The sequence below is a fragment of the Bos indicus genome, chromosome 18 (genome assembly GCF_029378745.1).
Source record: "Bos indicus isolate NIAB-ARS_2022 breed Sahiwal x Tharparkar chromosome 18, NIAB-ARS_B.indTharparkar_mat_pri_1.0, whole genome shotgun sequence".
Lineage (NCBI taxonomy): Eukaryota > Metazoa > Chordata > Mammalia > Artiodactyla > Bovidae > Bos > Bos indicus.
In genome coordinates, this window is record NC_091777.1 from 23,189,732 (window position 1) to 23,209,156 (window position 19,425).

General features: G+C 52.3%; 1 protein-coding gene across 2 annotated transcripts; it reads right to left on the reverse strand.

Annotated features, from left to right (window-relative positions):
• Positions 1 to 1,099: 1,099 nt before the first annotated feature.
• Positions 1,100 to 4,435, reverse strand: IRX3 (iroquois homeobox 3). 2 transcript variants are annotated; one of them, XM_070770577.1, is made up of 4 exons: positions 3,491 to 4,435; positions 2,204 to 3,323; positions 1,975 to 2,041; positions 1,100 to 1,530 (listed from the first exon to the last, which is right to left on the reverse strand). In XM_070770577.1, the coding sequence occupies exons 1-4, from the start codon at positions 3,755 to 3,757 to the stop codon at positions 1,476 to 1,478; spliced, it is 1,509 nt and encodes a 502-aa protein (XP_070626678.1). In that variant the 5' UTR covers positions 3,758 to 4,435; the 3' UTR covers positions 1,100 to 1,475. The 2 variants fall into 2 exon arrangements, with proteins under 2 accessions (XP_070626678.1, XP_070626676.1); XM_070770575.1 differs by having other exon boundaries at positions 2,171 to 3,323.
• Positions 4,436 to 19,425: the final 14,990 nt, after the last annotated feature.

The following is a 19,425-nucleotide window of genomic DNA, read 5'->3' on the forward strand; positions in this document are numbered from 1 at the left end:
GCTCCCCCAAACTTCCGGGGACCCGCAGAGATGTCACATGCCCCACTGTGCGGAGGCAAACACAGGGTGTCTGGCCGCTCTATACATTTACCAACTCCACGTGGGAAGGGAGATGCAAAAAGGATACTCCCACTTTGTATCCCAAGGCGCCACTCTTCCAGCATCTCTACAACTTAAGTCACAGTTGGCCAGGGCTGGCTGACTTCAAGGGAGAAAAGAAGGCGCGGAAGGGACAAGACGCGCGGCCTGGCTGGAGAGGCCGCCGAGGCAAGCGCCGAGCGGCCCTTTTGTCCTGTAGAGGGAGCTCCAGCCCCAAATTTCCCGGCTCCCTCCCCCGGCCCGCCCACCCCTGTCCGGCCTGGAGCCGGACTCCGGGTTGGACCCTTGCATCGGCCCGATACGCAGCTCCCCCGCCTTCCCCGCGAAGGGACCTCAGAAAGCTGCCCTTCCAGGGCACTTTGGGAAAACCTACTGGGGTGCCAAGACGCACAGATGCCGCGCGGAACCGACCCCTCAACTCATAATGCGGGCTGGGCAGTGTCAACAAGGGGAAAGGATGTGCACCCCTGGATTTCCTGCTCCTCCATACACCCCCACTCACTGCCACCCCACATCCATATATCTATAAGGCGGTGTCTGGGGGTCCGTGTGGTTGGAAGGGGGTCTGAAACGGAGCTTACACAGTCCCTTATACAAGACTGAGTCTCCGTTGTGTCTATGGAAGGATGGGGGGCAGGCTTCCAGATCCTTCTTATGAGTCTTTCTGCTGTGTCATCAGACAAGGCCCCAAGGCCCCGCGGTTGCTTCAGTGGAACTGGGAGCTGGGCCCAGTTTCCCGGCTCCTGGAGGGGAATCTTGCCCCGTTTCCCACCTGTCTCCTCTGCCCTTTCTTTCGAGCGCCCGGGGTACTTCTCCAACTGCCTCTTCTCCAGCGGCGCCCCCAGCTCGGCCGCTTCGGCCTCTCCTTCGCTTCTGCTGTCCCTGACTCGCCTCGCCTTCTTTTCTGCTGATTCCGGCGACTCTTCAAACATGGGCGGGGGGTGGAGGGTAAAACAAAACAAAAAGCACCAAGCAGACCCCTCTCGGGGCAGACAGGCGGTTTATAGTCAAAGTGGCAACAGCTCATTTATTTAGCCAAAAATAGATACTTTCTTGTACAATTTGGTTCACACATATGTACATTTTTCTGTATATACAAAAAAAAAAAAAGTCAGACGCGCTTATTCTCACTGAAACTCCACCCCCAAAACCAACCGAACAAACAAACCTCACAAACTCAGCTAATGTGGGGAACAGAAGCCACTGGGGGAGGACTGAGGTGGGGGGGGGTTTGTTTTATTCCTTTTTTTTTCCTTTAGTTTTCTTTTTAGGTATTCATACACCGACATGCTTACAAGTCATAACTATACAGAGCAATTTTTTTTTTTTTTTTTACAATTATTACAACGATTTAAAAATTTCTTTTAAAAAAAGATCTAGGATGAGGAGAGAGCCGATAAGACCAGAGCGGCATCCAGGTGGTTCTGGGGCCTGCAAGACAGAGGCGATGGTAGTAAAGAAAGAGATTTTTAGGAGAGATCGATGCACCCTAGGACTGGGAGACCCAACCCAGGGTGGAGGCCGGGGGTCAAGGAAGCAGGCAGATCTCACTGTGAAATGAGGTCCAGCTGTGGACGCTGGTCTTCCAGTTTAACTATAAGATTGGGCGGGAGGCGTCAGGACCCGAGGTCTGGGGCTGGTAGGAGGTGGGCTTCACCGGAGCCCCGGTGTCTGGACTGGGACTGTCGGAGAGTCATCTCAGAGCCCGCGGGGAAGAAGGAGGAGTGTGTTTCGTCCCCTGGTGAAAGCGCTTCCTAGCTGCGTTCCCCCGGGGCGGGGTGGGGTGGAGGGACCTGAAACCTAGTTTGCTCCGCATTCCTTCCTTCCCCGGCCTGCCAGTCCCAAAACCCCCACCCCAGTTCGGGGGTCTCTTACCGCCTGGGCACCGGCTGGAAAGCTGTCTTGAGTAACTTTTTCTCCACTTCCAAGGCACTACAGCGATCTACGGGAAGCGGGGAGAAAAAGGAGGGCCTTTAGAGCGCTCGGCGTCCGGGGCTGCGGGAGGCGGGCGCGGCGTGGTAAGCGCTCTGCGCCCGCGAGGGACCTGCCCGGGCGCGACCCCCAGACTCACCCCCTCCCTCCAAATCCTGCGCGCCGCAGTCACCTGTTCCGCCCTCGGGCTCCGCCGGCCGAGCGAAGGCAGCGGCGGCGGCGGCGGCCGGGTGGCCCGCGGCTCCGGGAAGTCCCAGCAGGTGTGGCGGGCCCGAGCCCAGCAGGGAGAGCGGGTGCGGACGTGGGCCAGGCGGCGGGCCTGGGAACGGCCGGTTGGTCCAAGCGGGGAACTTGCCCAGCGGCGCCGAGACGAGTCTGTGGGCCGCGGCGGCGGCGGCCGGAGAGAGCTGCAGGGCCGAGGGCGCGACCGCTGCCCCGGGGGGAGAACCCCCCGCGCCCTGAGGCGAGCGGCGCGGGTTGTCCGGGCTTGTGGCCGTCTCGGCCAGGGACCAGATCTTGGGTTTTTGCAGGGCCGAGGCGGGCGCCGGTGCAGGAGCGCAGGGGTCCAGGCCCGCTGGGGGCGAGGGCGGAGATGGCGGAGCGGTGGCCACGGGCGGTGGCACTGGGGCCAGACTCAGGATGGGCAGGGGACGCTCCTCCAAGCCCTCGGAGCTGTCCTCCGAGTCGCTATTCTTGGAGTCTGAGATGGGCTCCAGGCCGAGGTCGCCGTCCCTGTGCGACGCCCCTGTCAGGGCCAGCTCGGGTCCCGCGACCGCGCCGTCTAAGTTCTCCAAATCGATCTCCTCGTCTTCATCGTCGTCCGCCAGACCCTCGCCCCCGGTGTCCTCCTCCTCCCCCCCGAGCTCCTCCTCCTCCAGCTCCAGTTCGCGTTTGCTGTCTTCTTCATCCTCCTCCTCGTCTTCCTCCTCGCGCTCGCTCCCATAAGCGTTGCCCTCCTCGTCGGTGCGGCTACGGGGCGCCCAGGTCATCTTGTTCTCCTTCTTGAGGCGCCGGCGCGCGTTAGCGAACCAGGTGGACACCTGGGTGAGGGTCATCTTGGTGATGATGGCCAGCATGATCTTCTCGCCCTTGGTGGGGTAGGGGTTCTTGCGGTGCTCGTTGAGCCAGGCCTTGAGCGTGCTCGTGCTCTCTCGGGTGGCGTTCTTGGGACGGGATGGGTCCCCGAACTGATACTGGCCATATGGGTAGAAGGCGGGGTGCGGGTGCGGAAACGCGGTGGCCGCGGCCGTATGCTGCACCCCGGGGCTGTCCTTCAGCTCATACTGCGTGCCCTGTACGCACATGGAGAAGGAAGGGACGCGCGCGGAGGGAGCATGGATGAGCCCCGGCCGTCGCCGCCTCCACCCTCCCGGCCCAGGCCTCGCTAGTCTACTCAGCGCGCACACCTCGTCCGGCGCCCCAGCTCTAACCTCCCTTCCGCGGCTCCCAGGGCACTTACCAGCTGAGGGAAGATGGGCAGCTCGGCGGCGTAGGGCAGGAAGGCGCCGTAGCCTTGGGCGGCTGCGGCTGCGGCTGCCGCCGCGGCGTAGGGCGCCCCGTACACGGACGAGAGCACGTTGGACAGGGACCCCGAGGCAGCCAGCTCCGAGGCGCCGGCTCCCGGGCCGCCCCGGGCCCCAGCGCTGCCACCGCCGGCGGCGGCCCCCGGGCGCTCGGGTGGGTAGAGCGGGCGGATGTACTGGTATCCGAGCTGGGGGAAGGACATGGTGGCCCGCGGGGCACGGACAGAGAGGGGGCCCGGCCCCCCGGGGCCGCCCAGCTCAGCGCCGCCCGCGGGCTCCGGGGCGCATCGGGGGCTGGGCCCGGCTGCGGCCGCGCTGCCTTCCGCGCTGCGCTGCGCTCCGCGTTCGCCTATTGATCTGCTCCGGGGCGGCGGCGGCGGCGGCGGCGAGGAGCCAGGTCAGGTCCGAACAGATTGGCGGAGATTCCCGGGGCTCCGGAATCTGATTGACATTTCTACGGGCCCGCAAGCCCCTCCTCTCTGCGCCGCGCTCCCTCCTCTCGGCCGCCGGAGCTGCCTCTGCCCGCGCCTGGCTTCTCGCTGCCCTCCTCTCCCCGAGCAGTGTCGCGCCTGGCTTCCTTCGCCCTCCTCTAGTTTTCACTCCCCCTCCTCGCCCTTCCTCTCTCCTCCCCTTTCTGCGCTCCTCTTCCCCCCAGGATCGCTTCCGCTCCTTCGGGCTCTTTCACGCTCCTGGACTACGGAACTCTTTCTCGTCTTTCCCTTTCTCTCTGTTCCTTTCTCTCCCCTTTCTGTTCCCGTCACTCTTTCTTTTTAAAACCTATTTTCTCTGTACACACACCACAGTCCCCACACTCTCATCCCCCCGGCCTCTGAGCTTTGGGTTAAGACGGCCTAAACTTGTGGACACTTGGGGTGCCGTGCGCGGGGGGTGGGGTGGGGGGGAGGGGGTGTGTGTCCATATCTGTGTCGGTGTGTCCGTCCCCGCCCTCACCCCCTCCCTCGCCCTTCCCCAAATCTCGGGTCTGACGTCGCGCCCTCTTATTCGACTTTTCCTCGCGTCTCCTTCGCGAGTCGCCAATCGCCTGGGCGCCCTGCAGGCGAGGCCGCCCACCCCGCAGAGAAGGCGCGCGGGGCGGGGCGGGGGCGGGAGCCCCGGCGCAGCTAGTCCCTTCCCGCCCCCTCTGGCCCGCGGCGGAAGGGGGCGCGGGAGGCGCGGGGACCGGGGTTAGCACTGGGTCAGCTCACCCCTCTAGCTTCTCGCCTCTCGGTACCTCTCCCTCTGCCCCAGCGCGTGGGATCTGGGTCGGGACCAGACAGACCCTAGTCCGGGGCAGGCGCTGGGACTTTACTCTGCCCCGGCCCGCTTTCCGGCTCGCACCTCTAGACTCTTGGCCACTCTCAGCGGCTTAGGGAGGGAGTGGAAGAGGCGTTAGGGAAGTGGGGGCGTGTGCTTTAAGGGAGTCTTCAAGGACCGTCTCACTGCCCGGGGCGGGGCGGGGAGGCGAGGTAGCCCCCTTCCCAGAGGACTAAATCCTGCAATTAACCACGTTCACACCACGCCGATGTCAGGGTGCAGAATCCTTTCTTAGAAATGGCGTGCGTTGTGGGGCGGGGTGGGGGGGGCGGTGCTGCAGAGTGGACACCCGGGGCATCCTGGGGAGCGATGTCAGGGAAACGGAGCCCCAAGCTGTCGTGGGATGGGGAAGAGCAAGGAGCCGGGTGGCAGAGGCTCCAGGAACTTTCAGGGAGCGCTTGGAAAAGTTAATATACTGGAATTTTCGGTCCGTAGAGATTCTTCGTTTCCCTCCCCCTTCTCCTGCTCCCGGGGTCTCCGCGCCAACCTGTTTTCTTTCGGCAGAGATCCTCCCATCCGCGGGGGTGGGGATGGGAGACAAGACTTAGTTTTACAGTGGGGTATTTCCTAAACTAAAGCTGAAATCCCAGAATCCGGGCGCCCACCTTCACAGGTTAGGGCGTGCAGCCGAGAGGAGGATTGAAATTCCCGGTATTGCGGCGACTCGGGCCTGAACGCTTTAGGCCGCTGCGGCGACCTACGCATAGGCCAGGCCGGCAGCAGGAGCGCTCCGGGGACAACCCCCGGGCGCTGCCTGTCTTGGAGTTGCCGGTCCCGGCTCGGAGGCAGAAAGTGGCTGCTTTGCTCTGATTGATAGAAGAATCTAATCCGAATTCTAGCAGAGCGGAAGGATCGGAGAATCTTGGCCCCAGCTGTCTCTGGTCTCAGCGGCTCCAGGGAGCCTCGCTGGGAGTCCCCGTGGACACCCAGTTTTGACCTCGCCCCTACTCCCCGCCTCTTTCTACCAGTCTTCGTGCAGGTCGGCGCCTCGAGTAGGCATGAAGGCCGAGAAAATTGGGTGGTGGTGGGGGGTATACAAGGGAAAGTTTTGGGGCAGCTAGGTTTGGGGTTCGATTGCGCAAAGTAACGTGCGGCCTTCTCAAACTGGGTCATACTGCTTCCCTAGCCTCCTACTCACCTGCGTCTGTCTGGTGCCAGGTGTTGGCCTTAGCTGGAGTCTCCCCAGAAGAGGAGGTATCAGAGGAAGCTTTGAAATGTTTCCCCGGCGCCTGATTTCGTTTTCAGTTAAACCTCTCAGCCGAGTGGCTTAGGGAATCACGGGCTCACCGACTCAAGAAAAATCTCAGGGTTACAAAATTGAGGGTAACGTTATTGCCTGGAGTGTTCCCTAAGTGTCAGACGCGGAGCCTCGAAGGCCCTGCGAATCTAGAGTTTGCACAAAGTAGTGACACCAGACCCGCCCCGGGGAGAGCCAAGCGAGATGCCCAAGTGGGGAAACTGGGGCTGCGCTGGGCCCCTGTCTAACGCGCAGCTCTTCGAGAAGAACAGAGAACAATGAACACAGGAGATGCTTCCTCCGCCCGCATAACTCGCTATCGACCTGGCTGCATTGGACTGCGAGAGGCGGGAAAGAGGCCAGGCAAGGGGCGAAGCTGTGCTCAATGAATTAGCCACGCCGGACCAGGGGACCCATGGCCCAGAAGACGAACCTCCAACCCAGATGAGGACCCAGGGACCTCGATTATTTAGAAACCTCCAGGCGCCCCAGGTCTTCAGCAGAACAGCCTCTCCGCTCCCCTAGTCTCCAGCGGAGACCCTAGCCCGGGCGATCCGCGCCCCACCTCGGGACCCAGAGCCCTAGGCAGCCGAGCCCCGACGTGGCGCTAGCTCCCCAATGCCACCAGGCCAGTGGAATCCGGCTCTGAACTGAACTCACGGGTCCAAGGACAGCCGAGCCTTTTCCAGGGATTTTTAATCCAAGAGATGGGGTCAAAATGACACTCGCACAGGGAGGAAAAGCAGGTGCACGGGAAGTTGATTTGGGAAAGTCGTGCGCGCAAAAACGCACACAAACCCTTCTCCACCATCTCTCTTTCTTCCAACGTTCCTAGAGCACAAAATGCTTCGGAGGCTTGCTGTAGACGTTCTCTCAACGCGGCCGAGGGTGTGGGGAATGAGCAGGGGGCGTCCACAGCACTGGCTTAGCGCGCACTCACTGCAGCGCTCCCGGGTCTCACACTTGGAGGTGCGGGCCCGACGTGTGCCCAGGGCCGGTGGCCCGCCTGGCTCAAGGGCTGCGCCGCGCACTGTACACGGGACTCCAGTCACCAGGCCCCCTTCCTGCCCCCTCCTCGCTCGGCCTCACGGCGCCCACGCGTCCCCATTGGGGGGCGCCGCTGTAGCCCTAAGTTTCTCCGCCGAGGCCCATCTTCTGTCCTTCCCTCCCAGGCCCGAAGTCCCTGGGCTTCAGTGCGGACCCGCGATCCCTCTGCTTCCTGCAGACGCCGCGGCGCACGCTCCCACCGCTCCCTCCCCCCGCGCTCGGGTTACAGGTTAATGAAATGCTCGTTTTCCTCAGTCATTTGTTTTGTTTTCCTGCAAAGTTCTGATAAGTAGCTAACCAACGAAGCTTGTAATTACAATCTTACAGAAACCGGGCCGATCTGTATATAAATCTCACCATCCAATTACAAGATGTAATAATTTTGCACTCAAGCTGGTAATGAGGTCTAATACTCGTGCATGCGATAATCCCCTCTGGATGCTGGCTTGATCAGATGTTGGCTTTGTAATTAGACGGGCAGAAAATCATTATTTCATGTTCAAATAGAAAATGAGGTTGGTGGGAAGTTAATTTCTCTCCGCTCTGTGAAGCGTAGACAAGAATTTAATGATTTAATTACAGTTGTAAGCCCTTTCCATGAGACTTAAATTGAGCTGAGAATATTTTTTTCTTTCTCTCTCTCCTGCGTTCTCTCTCTCTCCGCTATTAGCAGCTGCGTGGACGCCCGAGTGCGTGGCTTGGTGTCCGCACTGGGAGGGGGTTGTATCAGATAAAGAGTCCAGACCCCCAGCATCCCTGGAGGCGTGGGGCGCGGCCTCCCGGGCCGCCCAGGAACGGACTGCCTCTTGCCCCGGGTACTCAGGGCCTCGGACCCCTCTCTGGGCCCAGAGAAGCGACTGGGAAACTTTGGGAGAAAGTTTGCCAACTTTGCTCTCGGCGAGGGAGAGGCTGCCCGAAGGGCCGGGCCAGCGACTGGCCACTACGGGAGGGGTGGGCCCCCAGCCACGCCGGGCACTCGGAGCTGGCCGGGCTGACCAAGGAGAGGCGCGAGGCCGGCCGGCGGCGGGCCCCTCGCTTCCCCAAGCCGCCCCTGACCCCCTCAAAATGGCCCGAGCCCCTGGGTCTCCAAGCAGCCGCGATGCGCAGCAGCACCCAGAGCGGCCAGGATTGGAAACCTGGCCCTCAACGCGAGTGATTTTATTTCTCTTTACCTCTCCAGGATCATCTTTTCCACCTGACTCGAGCAGTTTCACTCCCTCTCCCTCTTTTGTTTTTTCCTCTCTCTGTCTTTCCCACTTTCTATATATTCGATTTCTAGGTCATTGATTTTACTTCTCGTCTCTCAATTCCCTCATTCGCTGTATCTTTTTCTCCCCCGTCTGGACCACTTTTCAGTTCACTTTTCTCAATTGTGCTTCCTTCCTCTTCCCTTAATTTATGTATCTTTTTCCCCTTCTCTGACTCTGCGTCTCTCCCCCTCTTCCTCATTTCTCGTTCTTTCTTTTCTTTTTTTCCCGTCCCTCTCGTTCATCCTAATCTATTTCCTTCGTCGATTTCTTGGTCTGTCTCTCAGGTCCTCTGCGTATATTTTCTCTGCTCTTCCTCTCCAGCATTCGTCCCCTCCTCCCGTGGATCTGCTTTGCCGGCGGCGCCCCCTTCTCATCCATCTTGGGAGATGAATATGTCGCTTTATTAGATGCCGAGGCCAGAGCTGGGTGATGGGGCTCGGCCAGCCTAGCGCATTTTCTTCATGCATATTGACGAGATGGTAATGAGCGCGTTTGCATTGTTGCGTGGAGATGCTGCGTTTCCTGCCGCAGTTCGGAGCCGGCGAGGGTGTCACGGGCCCAAGAGTGACGGCAGTGGGCACCTGGCCTGATGGCCTCAGCTGGCCCTCAGCGGGTTCACGGTGCTCAGGGCCCGGGGAAGGAAGTGACCTCCGCGAGGGCCCGGGCGGGCCGCCGCCTCCTTGGGCTCCTCCACAAAGGCTGTCTGCTCTCCCCTCATTAAAGCCTCGTTATGGGAACCCCCGCCTGGCTCGCGACGGTTCTTTCGGCGCCCCCAGCCCAGGGGCCTCGGACCCCCCTCCCCTGTTGTTTTGAGTCCTGGGATGGAGCGCCACCAGGAAATTAGTGCCTGACAACAGCGTCTAATGGCAATAAATTGTTTGCGATTCCGAGTGACACGTCGCGGGATCAAACACAGCCGCATTGTGTACGGTGTCCGGCTCGCTCCTCGTTAATCTTGCAGCGCGCAGTGGCCGCGCTTGGTCAGGGAAGGTTGCGCTCAGGCCCTTGGCTCTCAGCCTACCTGGAGGACCAGTCTTTCTAGAGGGGCTTGCCCTTTCCCGAGAAGGTCTGCAAAGCTCAGGACCGGGACCTAGGCTCGCCTCTCCAAGAGGTGGTTTCTGAACGTCAGGATCTCCAAGAGCACAAACTCTGAAATGAACTAAGATGGAGCCGACATACTCTTTGCTGGAAATTCGGAAGAGTGTGAAGCCCCCTTTCTAGACACAGTGGAGTGGGGGTTCTTTGGACATTAGACTTTTGCTTTAATCACCCCACCACCACCATTCTCTTCCAACTTCATACTGGGAAAGTTGAGAGTTTTTGGTTTACAAGCAACAAAAGTCAAGATTTGGCCTTGTCTGGGATTGTGTTGGATCTTGTCCCCCAAACTTTAAGCCCTCCACTACCACCTCTACTATTATTTGCTTAATATTTTTCCTTTCTTTGACTCAAGTTAAATATTTAAATACATGTTTTTAGAAAGAAAACTTGATATTACTACTGTAAATGGAAAAGTGGCTATCACTTACCATAAAAGTAAATTGTAAAAGATAAACACAAGTAAAACCAAGCAATGTTAATACATTTTAGCCATGACTGCTTGCTTGGGAATGGCTTCTAGAGGTCCAGCTGTGTGTGAGCGTGCGCGCGCGCGCGCGCGCGCGCGCGCGTGTGTGTGTGTGTGTGTGTGTATTAGCAAGTGTTGTTTTTCAGTTGCTCATTCATGTCTGACTTGCGACCCATGGACTGTAGCACACCAGGCTTCCCTGTCCTTCACCATCTCCCAGAGCTTGCTCAAACTCATGTCCATTGAGTCGGTGATGCCATCTAGCCATCTTGTCCTCTGTTGTTCCCTTTAGCAAGTGCTGGGAATGTCAAATACTGAATCTTTCTAGAAGATGAGAGAATTGAAAAGGAAATGTTTCTCACTATTTAATAATGTTAGCTAATTCTCTGTCTCCACACTACCTAATATTATGTTCAGGTTCCTAAAAGCTGCATTGATTTAGGGTTTACCAAAGTCTGTTGAAGAGTATGTAAAAAATTCAAGATAAAAGAATAACATGTTGAGTTATTATTACCAAATAGTTGTGTTAAGCATAGTCACCCAAAATCACATCTAATTCTCACAATAGACCTATGAGGGAGAGACTAGCTTAGGGTGACTGCGTCTGGTTGTGCAGAATGCTTTCTGAACAAGGGCACCTAACTGAAGAACTAAGAGGCTCTGAAGTCCAGTCTTTCTGTGCTCAGGGCTGCACTCAAGGAAAAGCAGATTTCTCTAATCTGCACAAAAGTGGGGTATGACCCAGCCCTAGAGAAGGGGAAACAAGACTTAGAGAGCTTGGAAAAGCCCAGGCTGGAGCCCCATCTAATATTTATCCCTCCTCTGGGAGGAAGATCAGGGCCTTTGGGTGATTAGGGGAGGTGGTGTAAGGGTCTGGGAGGAGGTTACTGGAAGACTAGTCCCTGGTTTGACCAAAGGTAAAGGCAATGGGCCTGCCAATGCAAGAGATGCAAGAGACTTGGGTTCCATCCCTGGTCGGGAAGATCCCCCTGGAGTAGGAAATGGCAATGCACTCTAGAATTCTTGCCTGAAGAATCCCCATGGACAGAGGAGCCTGGCGGGCTACAATCCATGGGGTTGCAAAGAGTTGAACACGACTGAGTGCACACACACACACACACACACACACACACACACGCAAAGACACACATGCAAAGGCAACAGGACTGCTGTGCTTTCCCTTCCCCTTGAGCCTCACACTTCTTGCAAATATTTGGAGAGGATTTGAGTAAAAATACAGCAGATTGAATGTACATTATCTCAGCTAGCAACCAGGTTGGGGCAGGGGGAGAAGGTGTTCTTGGTTTGCTTGACCTAACCACGGGTGTTTCGACTGTTCCTTGCCTTTTTTTGGTTCAGTTTACCTGCATGAGTTTATAGCCCAGAGTCCTGCTTTGTTACCATCCATACTGTTAAGAAGTTTCAGATTCTTAAGGGCAAACAGGAATTGCATTGCATGAGAGATTGAGAATTAGGGTGACTTCTGGAGAAGGGAATGGCTACCCACCCCAGTATGTTTGCCTGGGAAATCCCAAGGACAGAGGAGCCTGCCGGGATACAGTCCATGGGGTCGCAAAGAGTCAGACACGATTGAGTGACTAACACTTTTTTCTGATCATAGACATCTTTGGGGGGAAATTTTGTCTCCATAGAATATTTTTTTTTAAGTTGAATTGCTTGCCAACACTTGCTAATTAGGTGATTTTCTTTAAAAATCTAGATTTCAGTTTGTTAGAAAAACCAGAATGCTAAGAAATCCAAGACTGTCCTCAATGAGATCACAGCAACTACTCATGTATCTGGACACCCATTTGCTCCAATTTGCTCCATTGCCTGCAGGCAGCTGAGTGGTAGCACTGCTTTGCATCCTTAGTTGAGAGAATGGAAGCCCTTGCAGTAGATGCTGCTCCTCCATTGAATAGCACAGAGTGTGATCTGGGCAAGGTGTTGTAAGCTTCTTCTTTCCTTTTCTCTCTACCACACTCCTGGTTAGCAGAGTAGCTGCTTTTCCAGCTAACCAGGTTGAAGGCAGGTTTCCAGGAGTCGAAGAAATGAATAGCTCTGAGAGGATGTCCAGGAGACCCAGCTAGGCCAATTCTAAAGCTTCTGGGAAGAGAATAGAAAGACTGGTCCCTAAATAGCCATTTGTAAGATGCCCCCACCCCCTTGCTTTCCCATCCTTAGCATCAGCTCCATTCCCCCTTTTTTTAATTTGGCTGCACTGGGTCTTAGATGTAGTTGAATGGGGGATGGGAATCTAGTTCCCTGACCAGGGATTAAACCCAGGCCCCCTGCGTTGGGAGGGTAGAGTCTTAACCACTAGACTACCAGGGAAATTCTGTGCAGCAACCCTTTCTTGATTCCCATGCGCCTTCTTAAAAATGTCAAGCCACAAAGCCTGCTTCCTCCCTTCTTTTCTCCCTCTCCCTTTCTCCTTGCAACACACATTTATTGTTCGGCAAGCTAGGAACTGTGCTAAGTTCTGGGAAACATGAGCTGGACAGGCCAGGACCCTGTTCTCATGGAGCTTACATTTTAGTGGGACAATCAAATACCAATCAGGAAAACAAGGAGGACAAATTAAGATATATTAAGTTCTACAAAACAGCACAAACAGTAATACAAGGTATACTGAGTTGGATGATGTCTTCCTCAGATTCATGTCTTTCCAAGAACCTAAGAACCCAGACTTATTTGGAAATAGGACCCTTGAAGATATAATGAATTGAGGTGAAACTCACATTGGGGTTTCATCTCCTATTGGAGCAGAGTGGGCTTGGAATCCAGTAAGACCAGTGTCATTGTAAGAAGGGGAGAAAAGACACAGAGACAGACACAGAAGGGAACAGGTGATGTGAAGACAGGCAAAAATTGGATTGATGCATCTATAAACCAAGGAATGCCAAAAATTGCTGACAATCACCAGAAGCTAGAAAGAGGCAAGAAAGAATTCTCCCCTAGGGTCTTTTGAGAGAGCATAGCCCTGTCAACACCTTGATTTCAGACATCTAGTCTTCAGAACCATAAATTTCTGTAGTTTCAAGTCATCTAGTTTGTGGTAATTTGTTACAGCAACCTTAAGAAACTAATATGCAGAGGGATAAGAGAGCTGTTACTTTAGATAGCACAATCACAGATCTGCAAGGAGGAGATGATGTTTTAGCTGAGATGGAGTCAGTCGTGAAATTCTGGGAGAAGTGTGTTTTAAAGCTGCTCAGTCCAATACGGTAGCTGCTAGCCACATGTGACCATAGAACGCTTGAAATGCAGCTGGTCCAAATTGAGATAAGCTGAAAGAGTAAAACACCCACCAGATTTCAAAGACTTAGTATGAAAAGAAAAGAATGTAAACCATTTCATTCATTTTTTAATATTGATGGCACATTGAAACAATATTTTGGATAGCTCGAGTTAAATAAAGAATATTATTAAAATTAATTTCACCTGCTTCTTTTACCTTTCTTAGTGTGGGCAGTAGGAGATTTCGAATTACATTTGTGACACACATTACATTTCTATTGCGTGGTGTTGTTCTAAAGGTCAGAACAGCATGTACAAAGGCCCTGTGGCAGGGAGAAGTGGTTCCCTACTCAGCTTGCATGTTGATATTTATTTGGTGATGTTGCTAGACATGGGGAGCTGATCTGAGAAGCCCTGTGGAACTTACAAAGAGTAAATATGTCTTTGTTCCTTCTCAGTGGAAAGAGTGGCCATGAAGTTCAGTGCTTCAACCTGAATGGTGCCTCCTTTCTATTTGCCAACACCCTTAGACACAAACTTTGCCATCCTTTCTTCTTGGTACATTCATCTCATCTTCTCCCTATGCTTGTTAACATGAGGACTTACAACGAGGCCTAACTCCTGGTGCCGAGGCCCTGGGGTGATACATAAGCAGAGTCTGCCCTCCCCAAACCCACAGCTTGCAAAGTGAACATCAAAGACCGTATTAGTCCACTTATGAAGCTAGCATTTTGTTCTTTCAATACAGAGGTCACAAAAGGATACTCTGGACAGGGGGATGTTGCCTCTGAGATGAGACTATAAAAAGGCTATGGCTTCTGTCTTGGGCACTTCTGACTCTTTTGTCTTTGAGATTACCAGCTACCATGTTGTGAAGACGCTCAGACCGCTGTTGAAGGGGTCCACCTGGCAAGGAACAAGGCTTTCTGGCCACCATGTGGGTGAGCTTGGATGTGGATTCTCCAGTCCCTGATGTGTCTTCAGGGGACTATAGCCCAGGCCAACCACTTGAGCGTAACCCTATAAGAAATCCTGAGCCAGCTGCACCTGGAGTCTGACTCATGAAACTGTGAAATATTATGTTTGTTGTTTGAAGCTAAATGTTGGCAAACTACAAGTGGGTAGGCTGCCTGTTTTTATAAATAAAGTTTTATTGGAACACAAGAATGCCCATTGTCTATGGTTGCTTTCAGACTCCAGGGCAGAACCTGTTGAGTAGTTGCAGTGAATGTCATACAACCCACAGGCCTGAAGTATTTACTGTTTGGCTCTTTAAGGAAAAGTTTATTGATTCCCATTTTAAGATGCTGTGTTTTAGAATAATTATTATACAACAATAACTAACTAATACAATGACTTTAGGATCTAGAACAATGGACCTAACATGGCTTGTATGTTATAGGTTAAGGCTTCTGCTTTCAATTTAGCTCCATGTAGTAGGTGTTGCGTCAAGGAGTATGTCAAGGCTGTATATTGTCACCCTGCTTATTTAACTTATATGCAGAGTACATTGTGTGAAATGCCAGGCTGGATGAAGCACAAGCTGGAATCAAGATTGTTGGGAGAAATATCAATAACCTCAGATATGCGGATGACACCACTCTTATGGCAGAAAGTGAAGAGGAACTAAAGAGCCTCTAGATGAAGATGAAAGAGGAGAGTGAAAAAGCTGGCTTAAAACTCAACATTCAGAAAACTAAGATAATGGCATCCAGTCCCATCACTTCATGGCAAACAGATGGGGAAACAATGGAAACAGTAAACAACCTTTTTTTATTGGGCTCCAAAATCACTGCAAGATGGTGACTACAGCAGTGAAATTAAAGGACACTTACTCCTTGGAAGAAAAGCTATGACCAACCTAGATACCATATTAAGAAGCAGAGACATTACTTTGCTAAAAAAGGTCCATTTAGTCAAAGCTATGGTTTTTCCAGTAGTCATATATGGATGTGAGAGTTGGACTATAAAGAAGGCTGAGTGCCAAAGAATTGATGCTTTTGAACTGTGGTGTTGGAGAAGACTCTTGAGAGTCCCTTGAACAGCAAGGAGATCAAGCCAGTCAATCCTAAAGGAAATCAATCCTGAATATTCATTGGAAGGACTGATGCTGAAGCTGAAGTTCCAGTACTTGGCCACCTGATGTGAAGAGCTGATTCATTGAAAAAGACCCTGATGCTCAGAAAGATTGAAGGCAGGAGGAGAAGGGGATGACAGAGGACAAGATTGTTGAATGGCATCACCAACTCAATGGACATGAGTTTGAGCAAGCTCTGGGAGTGGTGAAAGACAGGGAAGCCTGGCATACTACAGTCCATGGGGTCCCAAAGAGCTGGACAAGACTGAACAACTGAAAATAAACTAGTATGTTAATGATACTAAATGTGAACTGAGCATTTACTGTGTGCCGGGCCCAGTCTCAATCATATTCCAGAATGCTGCATTCATCCCTTTATCTATGGTCCCTTCAGGCATTTCTGCAGTTGATGACATTCTGTAGGTGTGACAAGTGTCTGTGGATGTAAATTGCCTTTTAGAGATTGGAATTAGCAGGACATACAACGGAAGACTCTGTAATCATGGGATGGTGAGCAGAGAGCAAACACGTTCAGCTGCTAAGTACGTTTGTTGGTTGTTAAACTCTGGAAACGTTCCTATCACCTTGTCCTGAGCCTCTCAGGGCTCTCCTGCTGCCGCAGCAGCCCACCAGCCCCTTCCCTCTCCCACCGTCACCCCGACCCTTGGCCCAGTGATCCAGCAACCAAAGGGCATAAGGCAGGCACAGCAGGGGCCATCCAAGTCTTTAGGGTCTACCCCGACTGGTCGGGCTTCCCAGGTGGTACTAGTGGTAAAGAACTCACCTGCCAATACAGGAGACACAGGAGATGCGGATTCGGTCCCTGGGTCGGGAAGATCCCCTGGAGGAGGGCAGGGCAACACACTCCAATATTCTTGCCTGGAGAATCCCATGGACAGGGCTATGGTCCATGGGGTTCCAAAGAGTCAGACAGGACTGAAGTGACTTAGCATGCACGCACGCTGATTGGTCAATTCCCATGTCATGCCGATGGTGGCATATTTAATGTCACCCAAAGACAAAACCCCGACTGCCAGCCACTGCTCCACCTTGGTCTTGGCTTGTGGAAGAAGGCCCATCACCACTGCTCTCCAAGGCCAGACCTCAACCCAGTCCAGAAGAGACACTCAGCAAAGCTGACAGAATTCACAGGTGTCTACTGAACGTTTGCCCCTTTATGGGATTAACAGGGGAGAGGATGCAAAGAACAATAAGACATGGGAGAGTCTGTAGCCAGACTTTCTGCTCATAATCAAACCCCGCTTCTGACCTCGGGCAAGCGACTCAGTTCTCTGTGCTTAAGTTTCCTCTTCTGTGACAATAATGGTTCCTACATCATGGCATTTTTATTAAAGAGAAAGTATTATAACTACATATATATATATATATATATATATATATATATATATATATATATATAGTTTTCCCCAATGGCTCACTTCCCTAATTGCTCAACAGATAAAGAATATGCTTGCAATCCAGGAGACACAGGATACATGAGTTCGATGCCTGGGTTGGGAAGATCCCCTGGAGGAAGGTGGCAACCTGCTCCAATATTCTTGCCTGAAAATCCCATGGACAGAGGAGCTTGGCAGGCTACAGTCCAAAAGGGATGCAAAGAGTCAGACATGACTGAGTGACTAAGCACAGAAGCACACACACACACACACACACATGCATATATGTATACATTCCCTTCTCCAGGGAATCTTCCCAATCCAGGGATCAAACCCAGGTCTCCCGCATTCAGGTGGATTCTTTACCAGCTGAGTCATCAGAGAAGCCCAATATATATATACGTACATATATAATTACAATAGGTATGTGTGTGTTAGTCACTCAGTCATGTCCAGCTCTTTGCAACCTCATGAATTGTAACCCACCAGGCTCCTCTGTCCATGAGATTCTCCAGGCAAGAATACTGGAATGGGTTGCCATGCTCTCCTCCAGGGGATCTTCCTGACCCAGAAATTGAAGCCTAGTCTCCCTCATTGAAGGCAGGTTCTTTACTGTCTGAGCCACCAGGGAAGCCCCACTATATATATATATATATTTTTTTTTTATGTGAATATATTATGCCACTATAATATAATTATATATAATTTAACAATACAAAGATAGCACTAACACAAGTGCTAAGAATAATACCTGTACTTAGTAAGTACTCAGCAAATCTTAGAAAAAGAGTCTAGGGGCCAGAAGAATAAACTCAGAGTGGGTCCTGACAATGGCAAGATGTTCATTCAGCCAGTGTGTACTGAACATTGCTGAGCTTTCCACGATGTGAACAAGGGCTGGTTTCCTGGGCATGTGACCTGTGCCCAGTGCCCTGTGCTTAAAAGCACCCTGGACTTAGTTTAATGCTCTGCTGCCGCCATCTCAAGATTCTTAAGTACTTTTTGAACAAGGGGTTCACATTTTCATTTTGAGCCGAGCCCCAAGATTATGTAAGGATCTTGCACACAGCGGTGGGTGAGGCTCAATTCTGTTCCTTGAAAGTTTTGCATGCCTGCTGCGTGGGTGGATGGACCCAAGGTAATCCCATCACAGAGCTATACACATCCTGGGGGAGCGTCAGGCCTGCGCATGTGCACCCATGCATCTATGCTGGGGGAGAATGGCCCAGAAGACCTGTTTGAAGCTGCAAAGAGAACACAGCAAAGGCCAAGCCTGCCTGCTTCCACCATGGCAACCCCGAGAGGAACTGCGGCTGGGAAACCAGGTCCCATAATGCCTCTGTTCAGGGAATTCTGCTTGGATTTATTTTCTGCAAGAGGGATAAGGTTTTGAATTCTGAAATATTTTTGAAACCTTTGGAAAATCCCACTTAAATCACTGATGACAGTTTGACATTTTTCCAGCTGTTTGGAAGCAGTAGACAAGTCGAGTCGCTCGGCAGGGCACAGGCTGGCATGCTGGGATGTGTGTGGGTTCTAAACTCCCTCCCCGTTCCTGGCTCCTCTAGGCTTTTAGGAGAAAGGGAAGGAGAAAAAAGAGAGAAAACTGAAACCCAGACTCTTTCAGGGTTTGTGCCCACGTGGACCATCTGCATTTAGTGGGTTTATCCTGAAAGTGAAATCTTAGTTGGGCAACCATGTCTTTCTTCCTTTTCCATATCAGTGGACTCACCTCCTTCTCGCCAGCAAAGATTCCAGTAGCTTGTGTCTTTCCCTCATTAAATTCACATCTTGGTCAGGAGGATTGTTTTCTTGGCTCATCGGGTGCCACTGATGGCTCCTTAATTTTTTTTTTTTCGTGGTCTGCCACAGGCAATCAAGATGTGGGTATGGATTATAACTCAGATTCCATCTTCAGCTAGATCCGTTGGATAAGAGCATGTGCTCAGTTCTTAGCATTGCCTCTCACTCTCTGGGACCTCTGGGAAGTTATTTGGCCTCTCTGTGTCTCAATTTTCTCATCTGTAAAATGCCCAGAGGAGGATTAAATGACTTGATACATATGAAGTACTTAGAACTCATAATTAAGTGTTTTGGTATATAAGTATACATGTATAACATATTTTGAAAGACATCTTTCCCACATATTATTATGTATGGATATACTAATGTCTCCATCATCATATGTCTATCTGTAAACACACATGTATATAATGCTCTTTACATCCAGGTGCAGTTTTAAGCCCTCTTCAAGAATTACCTCACTCAAACCTCAAAATGACAGTATGAGCTAGGGACTGATGTGTCCCTCGTTTTAAAGATTAAGGAAACTGGCACAGAGACGTTAAGTAACTTGCCTGAGGCCACACAGCTAGAACCAAGAGACACTCAGGCTTTTAGCGCTATGGTCACCACCCACTCCCCCAACCCTTACCCTTTGGGATCTGCTCATACATACAACTCAAACTTTGCTAAACATTTAGGATTTTTCATTTTTCAATAATGTCTTCAACTTCTTATTGAAGAATAACTGACTTGAAATGCATGTTTCCTAACTGTAAGAGTGCATTTATTTTCACAAAGTGAAAACACCCATGTAAACATGTAAGTATCCACACCAGAAAACAGAAGATGGTGGTCCCAGGCACCCCCTAGGTCTTCTGGTCACTCCATTTGCACCCCCTACCGGACTAGCCTGACTACCAACAGCAGAGATTAGTTTTGTCCAGTTTTATACTTCAT

Bases quoted from the DNA above. Each gene is read 5' to 3' on its own strand.
- IRX3 (XM_070770575.1), bottom strand. From the start codon at position 3,757: ATGTCCTTCCCCCAGCTCGGATACCAGTACATCCGCCCGCTCTACCCA. The intron at 3,324-3,490 runs GTAAGTGCCCTG...ATGTGCGTACAG, and splicing joins TGCCCATCTTCCCTCAGCTG to GGCACGCAGTATGAGCTGAA. The intron at 1,531-1,974 runs GTAAGAGACCCC...TCTGTCTTGCAG, and splicing joins TTCCAGCCGGTGCCCAGGCG to GCCCCAGAACCACCTGGATG.